The sequence below is a fragment of the Mustela lutreola genome, chromosome 1, assembly GCF_030435805.1.
Source record: "Mustela lutreola isolate mMusLut2 chromosome 1, mMusLut2.pri, whole genome shotgun sequence".
In the NCBI taxonomy this organism is placed as follows: domain Eukaryota; kingdom Metazoa; phylum Chordata; class Mammalia; order Carnivora; family Mustelidae; genus Mustela; species Mustela lutreola.
In genome coordinates this window covers 262,269,584-262,285,307 of record NC_081290.1, presented here as the reverse complement: position 1 = coordinate 262,285,307, position 15,724 = coordinate 262,269,584, and the positions used below count along the sequence as shown (strand labels likewise).

General features: G+C 36.5%; 1 protein-coding gene across 2 annotated transcripts in view; it reads right to left on the bottom strand.

Moving 5' to 3' along the window:
* PDHX (pyruvate dehydrogenase complex component X) overlaps positions 1 to 15,724 on the bottom strand; it is an 82,343-nt gene that overhangs the window by 39,252 nt on the left and 27,367 nt on the right. For both annotated transcript variants that reach the window (XM_059139581.1, XM_059139572.1), the window contains exons 3-4: positions 6,587 to 6,687; positions 499 to 698 (exon numbers count right to left, since the gene is read on the bottom strand). In XM_059139581.1, the coding sequence (XP_058995564.1) occupies positions 499 to 698; positions 6,587 to 6,687 (301 nt within the window). The remainder of the gene's footprint in view (positions 1 to 498; positions 699 to 6,586; positions 6,688 to 15,724) is intronic.

Sequence of the window (15,724 nt, the reverse complement as noted above, 5' to 3'; positions counted from 1 at the left end):
GTGTTTACTAAGTCTGTGTGTTATCCAGGACCAAAACTGAGCTCCAGTCTCTGTCAGACATTCGAATGCAATATAGATGTAAAGGAATGCATGTTAGGGTGCCAATTCTATTTTATGTCAGTTATCCATTTAGAACTGGAATTCCCATTACGGTAACTAGAACACAGTATGAAGCCTGGTGTACTGAATTCCATCTTATAATCCTAAAACCTACTTCAAGCTCAACATGGACACAGACTATTTGCTTTGTTCTCCACCAGGTGAGCAGGGTTTTCATACTATCTGGAAAGTGACAGGTATTCAATAACTGTTTATTGAATGAACAATGAGAGTAAAAGAATCATCCTAGGCCTCAGTTACCTAAGAGAAAAAGGGAAGATCACCTACTTCCTACGTAAGGTGCAGAAATGTTTTAAATATGACAATAATTAAAATATCCTAAAAGCTGCTGTAGTTTTTTTTTTTTTTAAACATCAGCATCCAAATAAACATACTCACTGCAGTTTTTCCAGTGTGTGTTCCTTTTTGACGGGAGGAGAAATTTGTGGTTCGGGTGGAGGACAAGGCACTGCTGGTTTTGAAGCTGGTGATGGAGGACCTATATCTTTGGGGATTTCAACATGTTTCCAATCTTCTCCTTCTTCAACTAGCAAACCAATTAGTGAACCTAGTCGTATATTTTTAGATCCTTCTTCAACCTGTATTTTAAAAAGAAAATAATTGCAGAGATGGAAAGGCTCATGATCATATGAAGTAGTTTAGGTAATTCTGTACTGATTAGAAAGATCTCTTAATTTGAGCTAAAATCTGCTTCTAAGTCAGCCTGCCTCCTCCTTCCACCCACCACTGTCCTTTCTTACTGCTATACCTGCTATACCGCTATACCCCAGGATACCTTCCTTCACTGCTCTTCCCATCCCAGTTATTAATGCTACATCCTGGGAAAACAAAACAAAACAAAACACGAGAATTTCTCCTCTGACAGCTTTCAAATATCTAAGAGCACTCATTACCATCTTCCTTTTGACGTCCAGCCGTACAAATCCAAACCAGGAGACTGTGGTTTACTTCAACTATTTGTCTTTCTCAGATAGCTTCTTGTTACAATAGCTTAGGAATCCCAAGAGCTCACAATGAATTAAGTACCCTAAATTAGTCCTTTTACTAACATTAACCTAATGTAGAATGTATTCTGTAAACTTAGTCTTTAGAAAAAAGCATATGCCATCACAGAAACAGAATTGGTTAACTACTCTGGTTAATGCTGGTTTCTGTCTTTCCTTACACCCAATTTTCCCCATACATATCTATTTACAAAACCTGACAAATAAAATAAAATCCCATGAATTTTTACAAGTACATCAGAAACACGGTGGTGTCTCAGCTAATCAATCTTTCATAGCTAATGTCAATTAAAAGGGTAAGTAAGATTGAATTCTAAAAAAACTTATATGTATTTCAAACATTTCAGCACATTAACTCATAGACAAAGGACTGATTTCTATTTACTTAAAGAAGTTCCTAGGGAAACTTCAGATGACAATGTTTTTAAAGTTCAGTACTGGAAGAAAATGTCACTCCTTTAAAATTTTTATTATTATCTTTCAATTACATTAAATAAAGCTCATTACAGATGTAATTTAATGAATAATAGAATGAGAGGCTGTAGGATGTTCGCTAATATAGTAATTATAACTAAGAACATAACTCTAAAATGGGCTTGACATTTCTGATTAACATTAAATTTGATGCTTATTAGTATGTATGCTATTCTAAAAATAAATAAGGCATAAACCATGGGATTTAGGAAGCTTTTTAAGTTTACTAATTACTGATGGAGAACAGAAATAATGCTTCAGTGAAGCAAAAAACATATATATAAGAAAAAAGTATAGAATATAGGGGTATCTAATGAATTTCAAGCTGTGAAAAAATAATAAACAGCTCAAGAACAATTTGTTTAGCTGTCTGTCAACACACTAAAATAAAAAGCTTTAGTTCTGTGTACTACTCAGAGTTTTTGTACTATTATGTCAAAAAGATGAGTTAATATGATGTTAAATACAAATTTTGTTAAATACAAAAACCAAACTCAACACAGGTCAAGAACGGACTTCAGAAGAGTGCTCTTTGGTAAGCGTTGGAAAGTCTCACCTCAAGGCCCACCCCAACTCCCCAGGCTGGCGGGACTGGGGAGTAGACAGCAACATGGGACAGTAGGACAGAAGCCTGAGGCACCTGCTTCTCCAAACACCCACACATGGGCTGAACTCTATCCCGAGGGACAGACGCCTAGGATGGAGCCTCTTTCTTTACAAGAGACATTCCATTAGGTGGACATGAATCACCTGCAAATGTACTAAAGACAGCCCACCCAAGCTCAGCAGTGTCCCCCGAGGATGTGAGATGGGGGAAGTCGAGAGACAAGATCTGTACAGCAGAAATTCCCAACAGAGAAATTATTTGAGGGAGTTCACTCCATTTAAGGTGGTGGTAAAAAAACTGTGTTTTGATGTGAAGTTAAAAAATAATCAGTAAGTTAAGTATTTTCTTCTGTAAAATTGAATAGTGTGAGAGCTGCTGAGCACAGAAGGAGTGTGCACTGTGGTGAGGGGAGAGAAGCAGACATATGACTGACTGATCGGGTTTGAAACCTTAGTAGGTATTTTCCATCATGGCTTCAACCATCGTATAGTTTGAAACTGTCTATATCCTTTAAGATAAACATTTTAACTTAAATGTACAATGAATTTCGGTCTGAAAGGAAGATACATAAGAAACACTGAAGCTGAAACAAATCAATGACAAGTTAAAAATGCAGAGGGGGAAAAAAATGCAGAGGGGGAGCAAAAACACTCATTAAGTCCTTGACTAACAGTTTGACAGTGAAGTGCCAGGCACTGTTCTAGCACTATGTCAACTCACTGAACTCTCCTAACGACTGTAGGAGGTAAGTGATGTTAATATTCAAGTAGAGATAAGGAAACTGAAGCACAGAAAGATTAAAACGACTTGTTCAAAATCGTAAGACCAGTAGGTATCCAAGCCGAGACTCAAATGTAATCTGACATTACAGGTAGCATTCAACACACCAAGTACCAAATCTGTAAACTGCATTCACAGGACCAAAATTATCATACAGCAGTTCAAGATCATGCTCCTACTTTAAAAAACAAGCTTAACAGAGAGGAAGATATAGACCAGATTACAGTTCAGTCAGCTTTTAATTCAGAGGGAACACAGACTCATCTACCACTTTAATATGTCATTTATCCATTTCAACATGAAAAAATTAGAACTGAGACTATCTCTCATTTAGTAGAATTTCCTTTGAATTTTGAGGGTTATTTTGTCAATTAAAAATGCTATTGTCAAAAAAAATGCTATTGTCTACAGAGAAGAATCAATTGAAGGTCTCACAATGTCCAATTTCAACCATAAACTTTCAAACAATGAAATGCAACTTTGAAGTTGACTCAGGCAATTTAATGAAAAAAAAAAGGGTGAATGGGACATAACAATAAAGTCATACTGAAAAAATACATTAAAAAAATAGATTCTTTAGAAAAACACCAGTGACACAGTATTAGAGTGAGATGCAGCTAAGAAACTGAAGAACATGAATAGTACCAAAAATATTCTTTGTTACTTTTTAATTTTAGGATGATCAACAAAAAGAAGCATTTTTTTTCCTTTTTAAGTAAACTCTCCCGACATGGGGCTTGAACTCATGACCCAGAGATCAAGAGTTGCATGCTCCACCAACTCAGCCAGCCAGAGATCCCTAAAGGAAGGACTTCTTAAAATTTTGCTTTAATATTCGTGGATTTTAGTTTTCAGAAAGAATTCTGGTTTTTTTTGTTTTTGTTTTTTTTAAGATTTTATTTGTTCACCTGACAGACAGAGATCACAAGTAGACAGAGAGGCAGGCAGAGAGAGAGAGGGAAGCAGGCTCCCCGCTGAGCAAAGAGCCCAAGGCGGGACTCGATCCCAAGACCCTGAGATCATGACCCGAGCCGAAGGCAGCGGCTTAACCCACTGAGCCACCCAGGTGCCCAAGAATTCTGTTTTTGAAAATGATTTTGAAAAATAATGGTCTATCAATGCTATAAAAATCAATGAATGTTTTGACAGTCAGTACATTAAAATGTCAAAAAATTATGTACATTTAAATAATCTTAAGGTCATACAACCTTTTCATCCCCAAAAGTATCCTGGTTTGTAATAAATCATATAATAACCTTAAAATGTTAGAAGTCAAACAAGACAATCTTTAATAAATTCTTCAAATAGGAGTTCCTGGGTGGCTCAGTCAGTTATGCACCTGACTCTTGATTTCAGCTCAGGTTATGATCTCAGGGTTGTGAGATGGAGCCCCGTATTAGGCTCCACACTAGGCGTGGAGCCTGCTTAAGATTCTCTCCCTCTCCATCTGCCCTCCCCCCCCCAAAACAAACAAACAAACAAAAACCCCAAATATATCATCCTAATATTCTACTTTATTAACATCACTTAAAATGCCTGCTGAATTAATTTAAGACTAAGCTTATGAATGGATACATGTGTAAAAATTTAAGGTTTTCTGTACAATTTACTAGTAATTAAGTAAGAATTTAACAACTTTCTCATTAGCTGAACTAAACTGGAAATAAATCCTAAAATTATCTACACTGACAGCAATTATTCTTTATTAACATTATTAAAAGCTTCTAAGCTTTTTTCTGATTCTAACTGAAACATAATAAATATTATTTCATATAAAATGGAAATCGGATGCAAAACTTACGAATGAGAACAAAGAGATATGAAACTGGGCAGGGGGAGGGGAAGAATACAAAGTCCTTTCAAACACTAGGCAAACAAATCTCCATGAAGAACATGATAGCTAAAATTTCTGATGGTTTAAAAAATGTGTGCAAGCTAAAAACTAGAGCTTTCTATTATCACTTGCCTTTTAATTTGATTAATCTCCAAATCCTTGATTCTGAAAGTAAAGATCTCGTATAAGTATTCTTATTAAAATCAGTTGATATGTACTCATATGAGAACTGTTCCACAATGAAAGACAAAGGTGCAACCTGCATGGAGGTGGGAGGGCTGAGAGTAGAGAGGGGTGAATGACTAAAAACCCCAAGGATATCACCGAATATCACTTTGATTTTTTTTCTCCATAAAACGGTTACATTGTGACATGCATATACTCCCATTCCTATTATTCAAAACGCATGTGGAATAATAATAAAGCCATAAAGCCCTAAAATACACACACAATCTTTTCTTTGGCAAGGAAGTAGCCATTTGTGCAGCTAAAGCCCTTATTAATCATACGCTCCCCTCAGCCCCCTACCTTTTTAGAGCATTAGGGCCCAGAGAAATAGGCACTACTGACCTCTAACACTGCTAGCAATTTGAAATGCATTACTAAGCAGCTAAGTGGGAAAAGCTATCAATTCTGGAAGCCTTTCATAGTCAAACAATCCAGAGCCAGGGCCAAGAACACAGCTTGCCAAAAGCATTCACAATAAAATGTAGCTGGGTTTATTACATATGGTAATTCAAACAATCTTTCCCTTTTTTAAAACACTGCATAAATTAGTTGAAGAAACTATTCTCGGTATGAATATTTATATTTTCCTCATTAATTTTACTTTTCATTCATATTTCCTCCAAGGAAGTATTTTCAACACTGTTAATAATGTAGATGACAAGTAAAGGAAGTTTAATAATTAGAATTTAAAAAGCAGCATATAAATGGTGAAAAGAGGGAAAAGGATTTTCTAGTAAGAAACACGAGTGAAAAACCCTGTCTAGATCTACATCTAATTAGACTATAACATTTGGGTGAAATGTACAAAGGAAGGTGCTGTATCCATTCCCAAAACAGAGGAGAGCCGGTATCTCAGAATTAAAAACATATCAACAATAGACTTCGAGCAGATGTGCAAACCAAACTACAGAGGCATGAATGGATATTTACTGTTCAGTTGCAAACAACCAATACAAATTATTAGATAAACATACAGATTGACATAGGGGCTAATGGTCACCAAGAGCTGAGTAAGTAATTATAATAATAATGAAAGTAGCAATATTTATTGATGCTTGGTGGGTGACAAGTCTTGTAATGAGTGTATATGTATTATCTCAATCTCTACTACTGCTCCATGGTGCATATATTATTATTGACTCTACTTTATTATGAAGAAAAAGGCACACAGAGGTTAAAGAGTTTGCCAATCACGGGGCGCCTGGGTGCCTCAGTCAGTTGAGCATCTGACTTTTGGTTTCAGCTCAGGTCATGATGTCAGGTTAGTGAGATCAAGCCCCAGGCTGGGTTCCACGCTCAGCATGCAGTCTGCTTGAGATTCTCTGTCTCCTCCTGTTCCTCCCCCTGCTTGTGCTTTCTCTCTCTCCCTCAAATAAACAAAATTTTTTAAAATAAATTTAAAAAGTACAATTAAAAATGATAAAAACATACTATGTAGATATAGATGAAACAACACTATAAATACAGTGGTAAAAATAAAAGGAACTTCACACTTAAGAGATCTTTATCCCGTTGAAGATAATCAAAATAAAAACTTACCACTATTTTGGCCAAGATGCCATCATCACTTGCATCTAAGGTAACCACAGCCTTGTCAGTCTCTATTTCACATAAGGCATCTCCAGCACTCACAGCTTCACCTACAAAACAAGACTGGGTTTGTTTTGTTTTTTAAAATATGAATGTTAATTATGTGGGCTGGAGTGTATGCTAAGTGCATAAAACATGAATAATGAATACCAAAATATCTGGTAGCTAGCTCTGGGCTGTAGAACTACAAGTAATTTTCACTGTGTATGTGAGTGGGTTTGCATGTGTGTATGGTTTGTTGTATTTTCCAAAAGCTCTGTAATAGACATAAACTACATTTGTTATAATAAAAATAGCAATTACAAAAGATTATTAACAGATATTAAAAATGAAATCACATTTTAGAAACAATAGCAATGAATGCATAGACTCTTCAAACAAATCAATTCCCGACCTATTCCTTTCTTTTTAATATAGTTTGACTATTATTCCACAAGGAGAAAAGTTTTACAATTAATACCTCTTCTGGGTTAACACTGTAGCATAAATTCAGAAACCCTGTTGGCACTGCAGAGCATAAATAAATAAAGCATATTAAACAAAAAAAGACAATGTCAAAGACACAACTGAGGTCAAATAAGAAACATTTCTGTACAACAGAAACAATATGGAAACTCAAAAATGTTGAGCAAGACCTGACTTGCTGTTTCTGGATCTAGAAGCAGGTGAGGGTGGAGGGGCTAGGAAGGGGGAAAGGTTAGCAGGGAGAATGCAGTGGTTTCCTTTGGAATAAAGAAAACGAAAAGTGATTTGCTGCAGACATGGTTGCAGATCAGAATGTCCTCTTAAAGCTTGGGCTGGGTCAGTTTTTCTACTCATAGTAGAAGCCAATAAAGGGGGCAATCAAGACCTGTAGAGTAGGATTATGGCTTTAATCAGAACTGTAGGTCTAGGAAGGTAGGGAATAAAACACTATCTCAATACCAGGATCTGAGCCAAGCCACTCTCTGGCTCCATTACTGCATCTGCTGATACTTCCAGTATCAACAGCAAAATTCCTAGACTGGGGGTGGGGAAAGGAAGAGTGGGGGGCAGGTGGAAAGACACTGAAACACAAACAAAAAGTCTTTTAAAAGAAAAAGAAGGAAGGAAGGAAGGAAGGAAGGGATAGTTAGTTCCAAAACATTTTAGGAAATTTAATGCTAAGAAAGAAAACCACAAAACCAATAATGGAAACAAATTTATTTCAGACGTAATTCATTCCGTGCAACCTGCCAGAGATTTTTAAGTAAGTATTCTGAGGATGTTCAGAAATACAAATGAAGGTAAAAGATCCATCATGAGAACAAGAGATAAAAAACAGTGTACAGAAATGAAACAAATGACATCACATATGAAGGAAAAACCTAATTAGAAATCTTGGAAATGAAAAATACAGTCATTGAAATAAAGAGAAACAATCAATGGGATGTATTCTAGACTGGACATAGTAAAGTGAATTAGTAAATTAAAGGCAGCATTAAGAACTACCTGAAACTTACTACGTGCAAAGAAGATTAAAAATAGAAGAAAGCAGATTGAGAGAGAGAGAGAGAGACAGAGTGAGGTTGCAATGTTTGTCTAATGGATTTTCCAAGAGAAGACTGGAGGGAATAATGGAAAAGCAATACATGAGAAGATAATTGCTGAGAATTTTCTACAATGGAAAATACATATCCTCAACATGAAAGAGCTCTGAATGAGTTTAGAACATTGTAAACTACACTGTATTGACTAGGAAGGGGCACTGGGAGCCTTGTAGCTTGCTGGCAATATTATTAATCTTGACTAGGTGCTGGTAACCTGGTTATACGTGTATGTAAAAATTAATTGAGCTCATATTTCCTAAAATTTATACCTCACTAAAAAAATTAAGCAGAAAAAAAGTATTAAGACTGTATGAATCCACATTACATAAACTGCAGTGAAATACCATACAATAATTCTATACAATAAAAACAACCTTAAAATCTATCAGAGGAATATTAAGCAAGATTATGTCAATGGAAATGACAGAGAGCATACTTCTCAGAAGCTGTAATAAAGGTCAGAGACAATGGAGTAATATCTTCAAAAAGCTGAGGAAAACTAACTTTCTAGAATGTTATACGCAACCAAACCATCATTCAAGAATAAAGGAAAAGTGGGGCACCTGGGTGGCTCAGCCAGTTACGTGTGTCACTCTAGATTTCAGCAGGTCATAATCTCAAGGTTGTGGGCTGTGCCATCGAGCCCTGTGTCAGGCTCTGCTCTGTGTGGAACCTGCTTAATATTCTCTCTCTCTCCTCCTCCTCTGCCCTTATTCCATCCTTTCTTTCATTAAAAAAAAAAAAAAGAGAGAGAGAGAGAGAGAGAGAGAGAGACTAAAGGAAAAGGATTCTTTAGACATAAAAGGCTAAGAAATACCACCTACTGATGAGCTATTAAAAAATGCAGTTCATTAAGAAGAAAAATGGACACAGGAGGGGATCAATGGACTACATGAAACAAGTTACTACAGAAATTGATAGAATGGTAACTATGAATCATTTAAAAGCTAATTTCCGAGGGTTTAAAAAATGTAAAACTCAAACTCTAAAAAACAGTGAGCTGGATAAGAAAACGTTCTGTTGATGGTTAGAGCATGCAAAACTTCTGATACAAATAGGCAGGAAAAATGCTAAATAACTAGATTTTATTACCACGACTTAAATATGCATCTAAAATACTTAATGATGTACACCCCCCAAGTAGAAATATATTCTACAGCATTCCGCAAAGCAGAGGAAAAATGAAATAAAAACTATCATCCAACTGAAGACAGACACGTGGAAAAGAAAAAAATTAAAAATACACCGAAATTGTAGAAATAAGTCCAAATGTATCAGTAATTGTAATAAATATAAATAAATAGATTAAAACAACCTACTAAAAGCAGCAGCAATTACCCAAATGAATACAAAAAAATAAAATCTGGATAAATGTGGCTTACAGAGACATACCTAAAACAAAACCAGAATAAAAATATAGGTACAGAGAAACATGTAATATACAAATACACTCCCTCCCACATATACCAGAAATAGCTAATTCAGCAGTATTCATACTGCTGAATAATAGAACATGAAGAACATGAAGAAAAATCTGAAACATTACGATAAATATACTCTGGAAGGAAGTTCACTGTACAGAAACTATACTGTACACCAAGATGGTCACATAGACGGTTATATTATCTTCGGTTAACAGTTTGGAACCGCCAATATAAACTATTTTAATGGAATCAACATTATCTGTTAGATGATATTTATGAAACACCTAAAAGGAGATTATTGGCCTAGCCCCAAAGAGATTTTTCTACTCAGAAAATATTTATTGAGGCGCCTGGGTGGCTCAGTGGATTAAGCCGCTGCCTTCAGCTCAGGTCATGACTGGGATCGAGCCCCACATCGGGCTCTAGCCCCACATCGGGCTCTCTGCTCTGCAGGGAGCCTGTTTCCTCCTCTCTCTCTGCCTGCCTCTTGCCGACTTGTGATCTCTGTCTGTCAAATAAATAAATAAAATAAATCTTTAAAAATATATATATTTATTAAAAATGCTTTAGGGCGGGCGCTTGGGTGGCTCAGCAGGGTAAGCCTCTGCCTTCGGCTCAGGTCATGATCCCATGGTCCTGAATCGAGCCCCGCATCGGGCTCTCTGCTCAGCAGGGAGTCTGCTTCCTCCTCTCTGCCTGCCTCTCTGCCTACTTGTGATCTCTGTCAAATAATAAATAAATAAAACTTTAAAAAAATACTTTAGGGCACTGAGGATACAGCAGTGGTGGGGGGAGGTTAAGATTCTAACCTCAAGCTTGCTTACTATCTAGTGACAATTAACTGGAGATTATGGTGGGATTAGGTCAAGTTAGGATGCCACAGGAATATCCAGGAGGGATATTTAATTTAGTTTTTGCAAGGTGAAAAGCTTCCTAAAAAAAGAATATTTATTTATTTACAGAATTATGTGTATTATATACATACTATTATTTATACATATAGATAATCTGAGCCTGAAAAGATGAGAAGACAATCAAGTAAAGCAGTGATCCAAGCAGAAGGCAAAACATACCCAAAGCCCAGGAGGCAAAAGAGAACAGGAAACTTTGGAGGAGCTGGCTAATAGTACCTGAGAGAAGCAATGAGAGGTTAGGCTGGTGAGGTAAGCACAAATCAGACCCAAACGAAACCCTGTATGTCACACAGAGAAAGCAGATTATATCATTTTATACACTTCACAGATGTTTTCATAGTTAAAATAGATTGTATTTCAAAAAGAAAAAAAAAAATCATACCCTTATGTTTCTGTTGTAACCGTGGAAAAAACAATTGAACTAGGCAACCTAGCAATTAAATACATCTTCTAGACACCTAGAAATTCTCCCCATAAGAAAACAGTAAAATGTTTTATCAATTATGCTCACCTACTGCAAATTCCAAACACCCTTTAAGAACCATAGATAAGCGCTTGAGCACACACACACACACACACACACACACAAACAAACCATAGATCAGCTATCAATCAATCTAGATGACTTTGTTCCTATTCCAGAACTCCCACAACAGTTGTAATTAATTTGAAATGAATCACAAATTGCATTCTAAAATGTCATGTTGCTACTGTTACTTTTTGTTTTCAATTAAAAAACTGCAGTAATTTCACAAATCCTCATGTCATTATAAAGTATACACCAAATTATCATTTATATTTCGGTTGGTTCTAACATTTGATTTGTGGCATGCTCCTAACAGTTAATAGCTCAGGTAGCCTATTTCCTTTTTATGGTGTTTTAACTGTATATACACCTATTCATGTTAACACATATAGCTGCTATATGAGTATGGCAAGAGAGAGAAAATGGAAAGAAACATAGAAAAGGATCAATCCTTTACACAGTGAACTTTCCCCAGAAACCACAGCAAAGTTTGAAACATCACGTTACTACATAAGGGCACATTATCCCTAATTTTATGAAACTAAGGTACTAGCTATCAATAAGTGAACATAACGTAAATACCAAAAGAAAATTTTGAGACTAATAAAAAGCCATGATGGGTCTAAATAGCCTCAGTTTTGGCCTCGAATAACAAGTTAGTGCTATAATTGAGAAAAGCTGCGAAGCAGAGTTGTTACAAGGAACTTTTCCAACTCAGACATAGGTCTGATTCTGTGCTCTGACACAAGTAATCTTGACCAAATTAGTTAATGTCTCTCTCAGGAAGGTTTTGAAAGCCTAGCTGTTAAAGAAAGATCATGGAACTAGAAATGTTAGGTTAACTCTTCATATACATCTTCAAACACTCCACAAGATCTTAGATAAAAACATTGGTATGTTATTGAGAACCATTAAGAACCAGGACTCATTCTCACTCTCTATCCCGTACTGTCCTTTCAAAGAGATCATTCAACACCCATTAGTATATAAGGCATCATACTAAGCACTGGTTATCAACAAGAGAAGACGTGGTTCTGTCCACAAAGAGTTTGTAGTCCAAAGGAGAAGGCCGAGAAGCCGACAGAATATCATGGATGGTGTGAGGTGATAGACGGTTCCTCAGCTGCCCTGTTGCAGGAGATGGCAGCTTTGCAGTGTCCCTGCCCCATCTCCTCGTGGCTTATGTCAGCAGCCGAGGTGGAGCGGGCCCGGAGCGAGAGTGCGGGCCCCAGGAGGGGCCAGAGCAGAGGCCCGCCCGGGGGCCGCTCCCCAGCACCGAAGCCAGCATCATCGTTGGATCCTCTGTCCAGATGGGCAGCTGCTGGAGCTGAGGCCTGGAGTTCCAGAGGTTTCCCTTTCTCTTTTTAAATTCTGGGTATGAAGTATAGTCTTGATAAAACACAATGGTCATGCTTAAGAAGTAAATAACAGCCTGTGACTTTAACAAAATAATTTTGTCCTGCCAAAAATTAAGAATAAAAGTCTTTATTCAAAAGGTATAAAGGTGTATATGGTCTTGGTAATGGGGAGAGCTAGCTTTTATCTGTAAGACCAAGTAAATCACATCTCCGTAAGAAAAAAACCTTTTCTCAGTACTAAGCTGAAGCATAATGACAACTATGATTTGAGAAAAATAATTCAATGGTTTATACAACAAATACTTACTGGTTGAGTATGTAAATGACATTGTACAAGACAGTAAGGTAAAAAAATAATAAAATCGGATAGACCAGCTTCATGAAGTTCTTAATGAGACCAAAGAGTATAAACAAGCAGGCCATGGCCATCCCACCCAATCAGGGCTTACAGCAGTGTGGGAAGACAAAGGAGGGGCCTCTAGTCAGTGTTTGTGAATCCTGTTCACCTCATCATACACACACAAAATATTATTTGCATGACCAAAGACCCCAGACAACTGTGCTCCTGGGCTATCTGAGGCTATGCCCTGAGAGCTAAAGGCAGGAATAGCAGTTACCAGAAGGAAATGGCTGGGCCAAGCCAACCTCCCTTACATCCTCCTGACCCTTTACATTTTATTATGTTGCCTTTCAAGTGCTCAGCACACAGGTAACTAGGGGTCACCCACTATATGGGACGGGGCAGACACAGAACATTTCCATTGCCACACAAAGTTCTACTAAATAAAGCGGCCATCAGTAACTGCATCCAACAATTCTAAAATCCTGGCATGATAGCAATATTAACAATAAATGTAGAAGAGCACAGAAGGAGTGCTGTTCAATACTGAAAGGAAGACATTGCTGACACATGCTATGGCATGGATGAACCCCAACATCATGCTAAACGGAAGAAGCCAGTCACAAAAGACAACACCTTATAGGAGTCTATTACATAAAATGTCCAGGAAAGGCAAAATTGTAGAGCCAGAAAGCAGATCACACTACGGATGGGAGAAAGAATTGACTGCAGTCAGGCACCCGAGATCTTGTAGGTGACAGAAATGTTCTGAAAAACTGGACGGTGATGTCACACAACTCTTTCTACCTAACTAAAAACCATGGAATTGTGCACTTAAAATGAGCAAAATTTATGGTATGTAAACTATACCTCAATAAAGCTGCTAAAATAGTAACAGACTGAAAAAAATGGTGAAGCTATTTATGGAACACATGTTTCAACAGTTTTCCATTCTAGCACCACAAACATGGATACAAATCCCCAGAAATAACAGATGTGGGAGCTCTTCTTCAGTAGAATTCAGAGACCCATGTGATTCCCCAAAGGTACCTTGTAATTACACTTTCAATAGGGAAGAACTCCTTCAACACAGTTTTACTTCAGAATTATACACTCTACATTAATGAGATGTTGTCTAAAGACTTATACCAAAGCTACTTGAGAGTCACAGTTTCCAGTCACATGACAGGAGAAATGTCCACATAACATGACAGTCTCTGAGGGCAGCAGCAGCAGCCAACATCACTGAGGAAGCCCGCGCTATGTTCCAGACACCGTGACTAAGGAAGTACTTTGTGCGACTACCTCCACCAACTTTTCTTCCAGTATTTCATGGTATGCCCTGACATATCCCAAGAGAGAAAACAGTGTTTTTCATACCCTTAAATATTCTCTCACAAAAGGGCGGACACATGACTATTTTCTTCCTTTTGTTATTTTAACAGATTTGATTTCAACTGACAAAAAAATAAGCTATATCCATGCTCATTAAACTGAAAATATCTGAAGCACATTTTTCCCTCCAAATAACAAACTTATAAAAAAAGATGTGGAACTAGAGTTCAGTTTACCTTTCAAGAGATTCTGACATGGTACATGTTACCTATCACTTTTGAAGTATCTTCTCCACCAATTTTAAAATGCATATCCTTTACTTAATCCCAGACTAAAATTAAGTGTTATAACATTCATTAGAAAACTGCTTTGTTAACATTCATTAGATCAACAAAAATGGGAAAAATTTATATATTACTGTATATTTCCAAAACTGACAAAACAAAATAAAATTGAGTTATCATAGAATTCTAAAAGTAGGAATATTACCTTAGATTTTAACTAGTTCGACTCCTGGATATTTCATGGCAAAGTGGGAACCCCAAAAGACAAACTGTGATTCTCAAGCCAGAGTTCCTTTCATTGAATCTTTATCACCTTCGCTTAAAACATACACCTTCCCAATACCCCTTCAAAGCATCCTAATAATAGTTGTGAATTAAAGGATCTCAAAGTTTCAAGAAATCATTAAAAGTCTGTAAGGCTGAACTGCTATCCATTAAAGGTTATCAGATCATTAGCCTTAAAAATAAACTAGATTTATAATTAGGTAAACACTGTTCTTTTTTTTTTTTTTCATTCAATCCTCTTAACATTTGAAGGTCTAAACTCATTGTTTCAAATAACAGTGACTGCATTAAAAAGCATTAAAAAGATCTCAAGATCAAATTTTTTTAAAACACAGCTAATAAGACAAAATGGTATACATAAAATTTGATACAAGAACTGAAATGTTTTTAATACAGAATGACTGAACCAAGTTATCATAAACGTATCAAGCCCCACACATACGTAAATGTATAGTCACATGTGTACTGTACATAAATGTTAATGAAAAGGAAGACAGTGAATTACTAAAGACCAAAGATTTCAATTACTCTCAATTATTTATAGTATATTAGTAAAGGAACATTTCTCTTCAGTTGGCAGAACTCAATTTGAAGAGCAACCTTCAGGGAAACATGCTCCAGGGGCTTACAGCATATCCTGGTTTGTCCTATGTGAAAATAGCACATTGTCATCAAAAGGAAAAAAGAACAGAATGATGAGACCGCACGTCTGCTGGCTCTTCATCATACTCTCTGTATTCTAATGGATGTGAATAAGTTATCAGGCTGCCAGTGAGCTAGAAGTCTGAAAGATAAATGTGGTCCAAAGAATCCTTCTTATCTACTTGCCTCAAAATGTGAAAAAATTTAATCTTTTTATAATAACTCTAAAAGGCTGTTCTGTGTCTGAATCATTATGTAATGACAGCAACACTCTGTCATATTGAATGCGGAAACAGCCAAAGCTCTGTAATTCATCAGGAAAAAGACACCTAAAAATAGATTCTAATTGATTACATTATTTATAAAGGTGAAACTTCCTTAGATACTGGTAATTATTTTAAAAGATAGCAG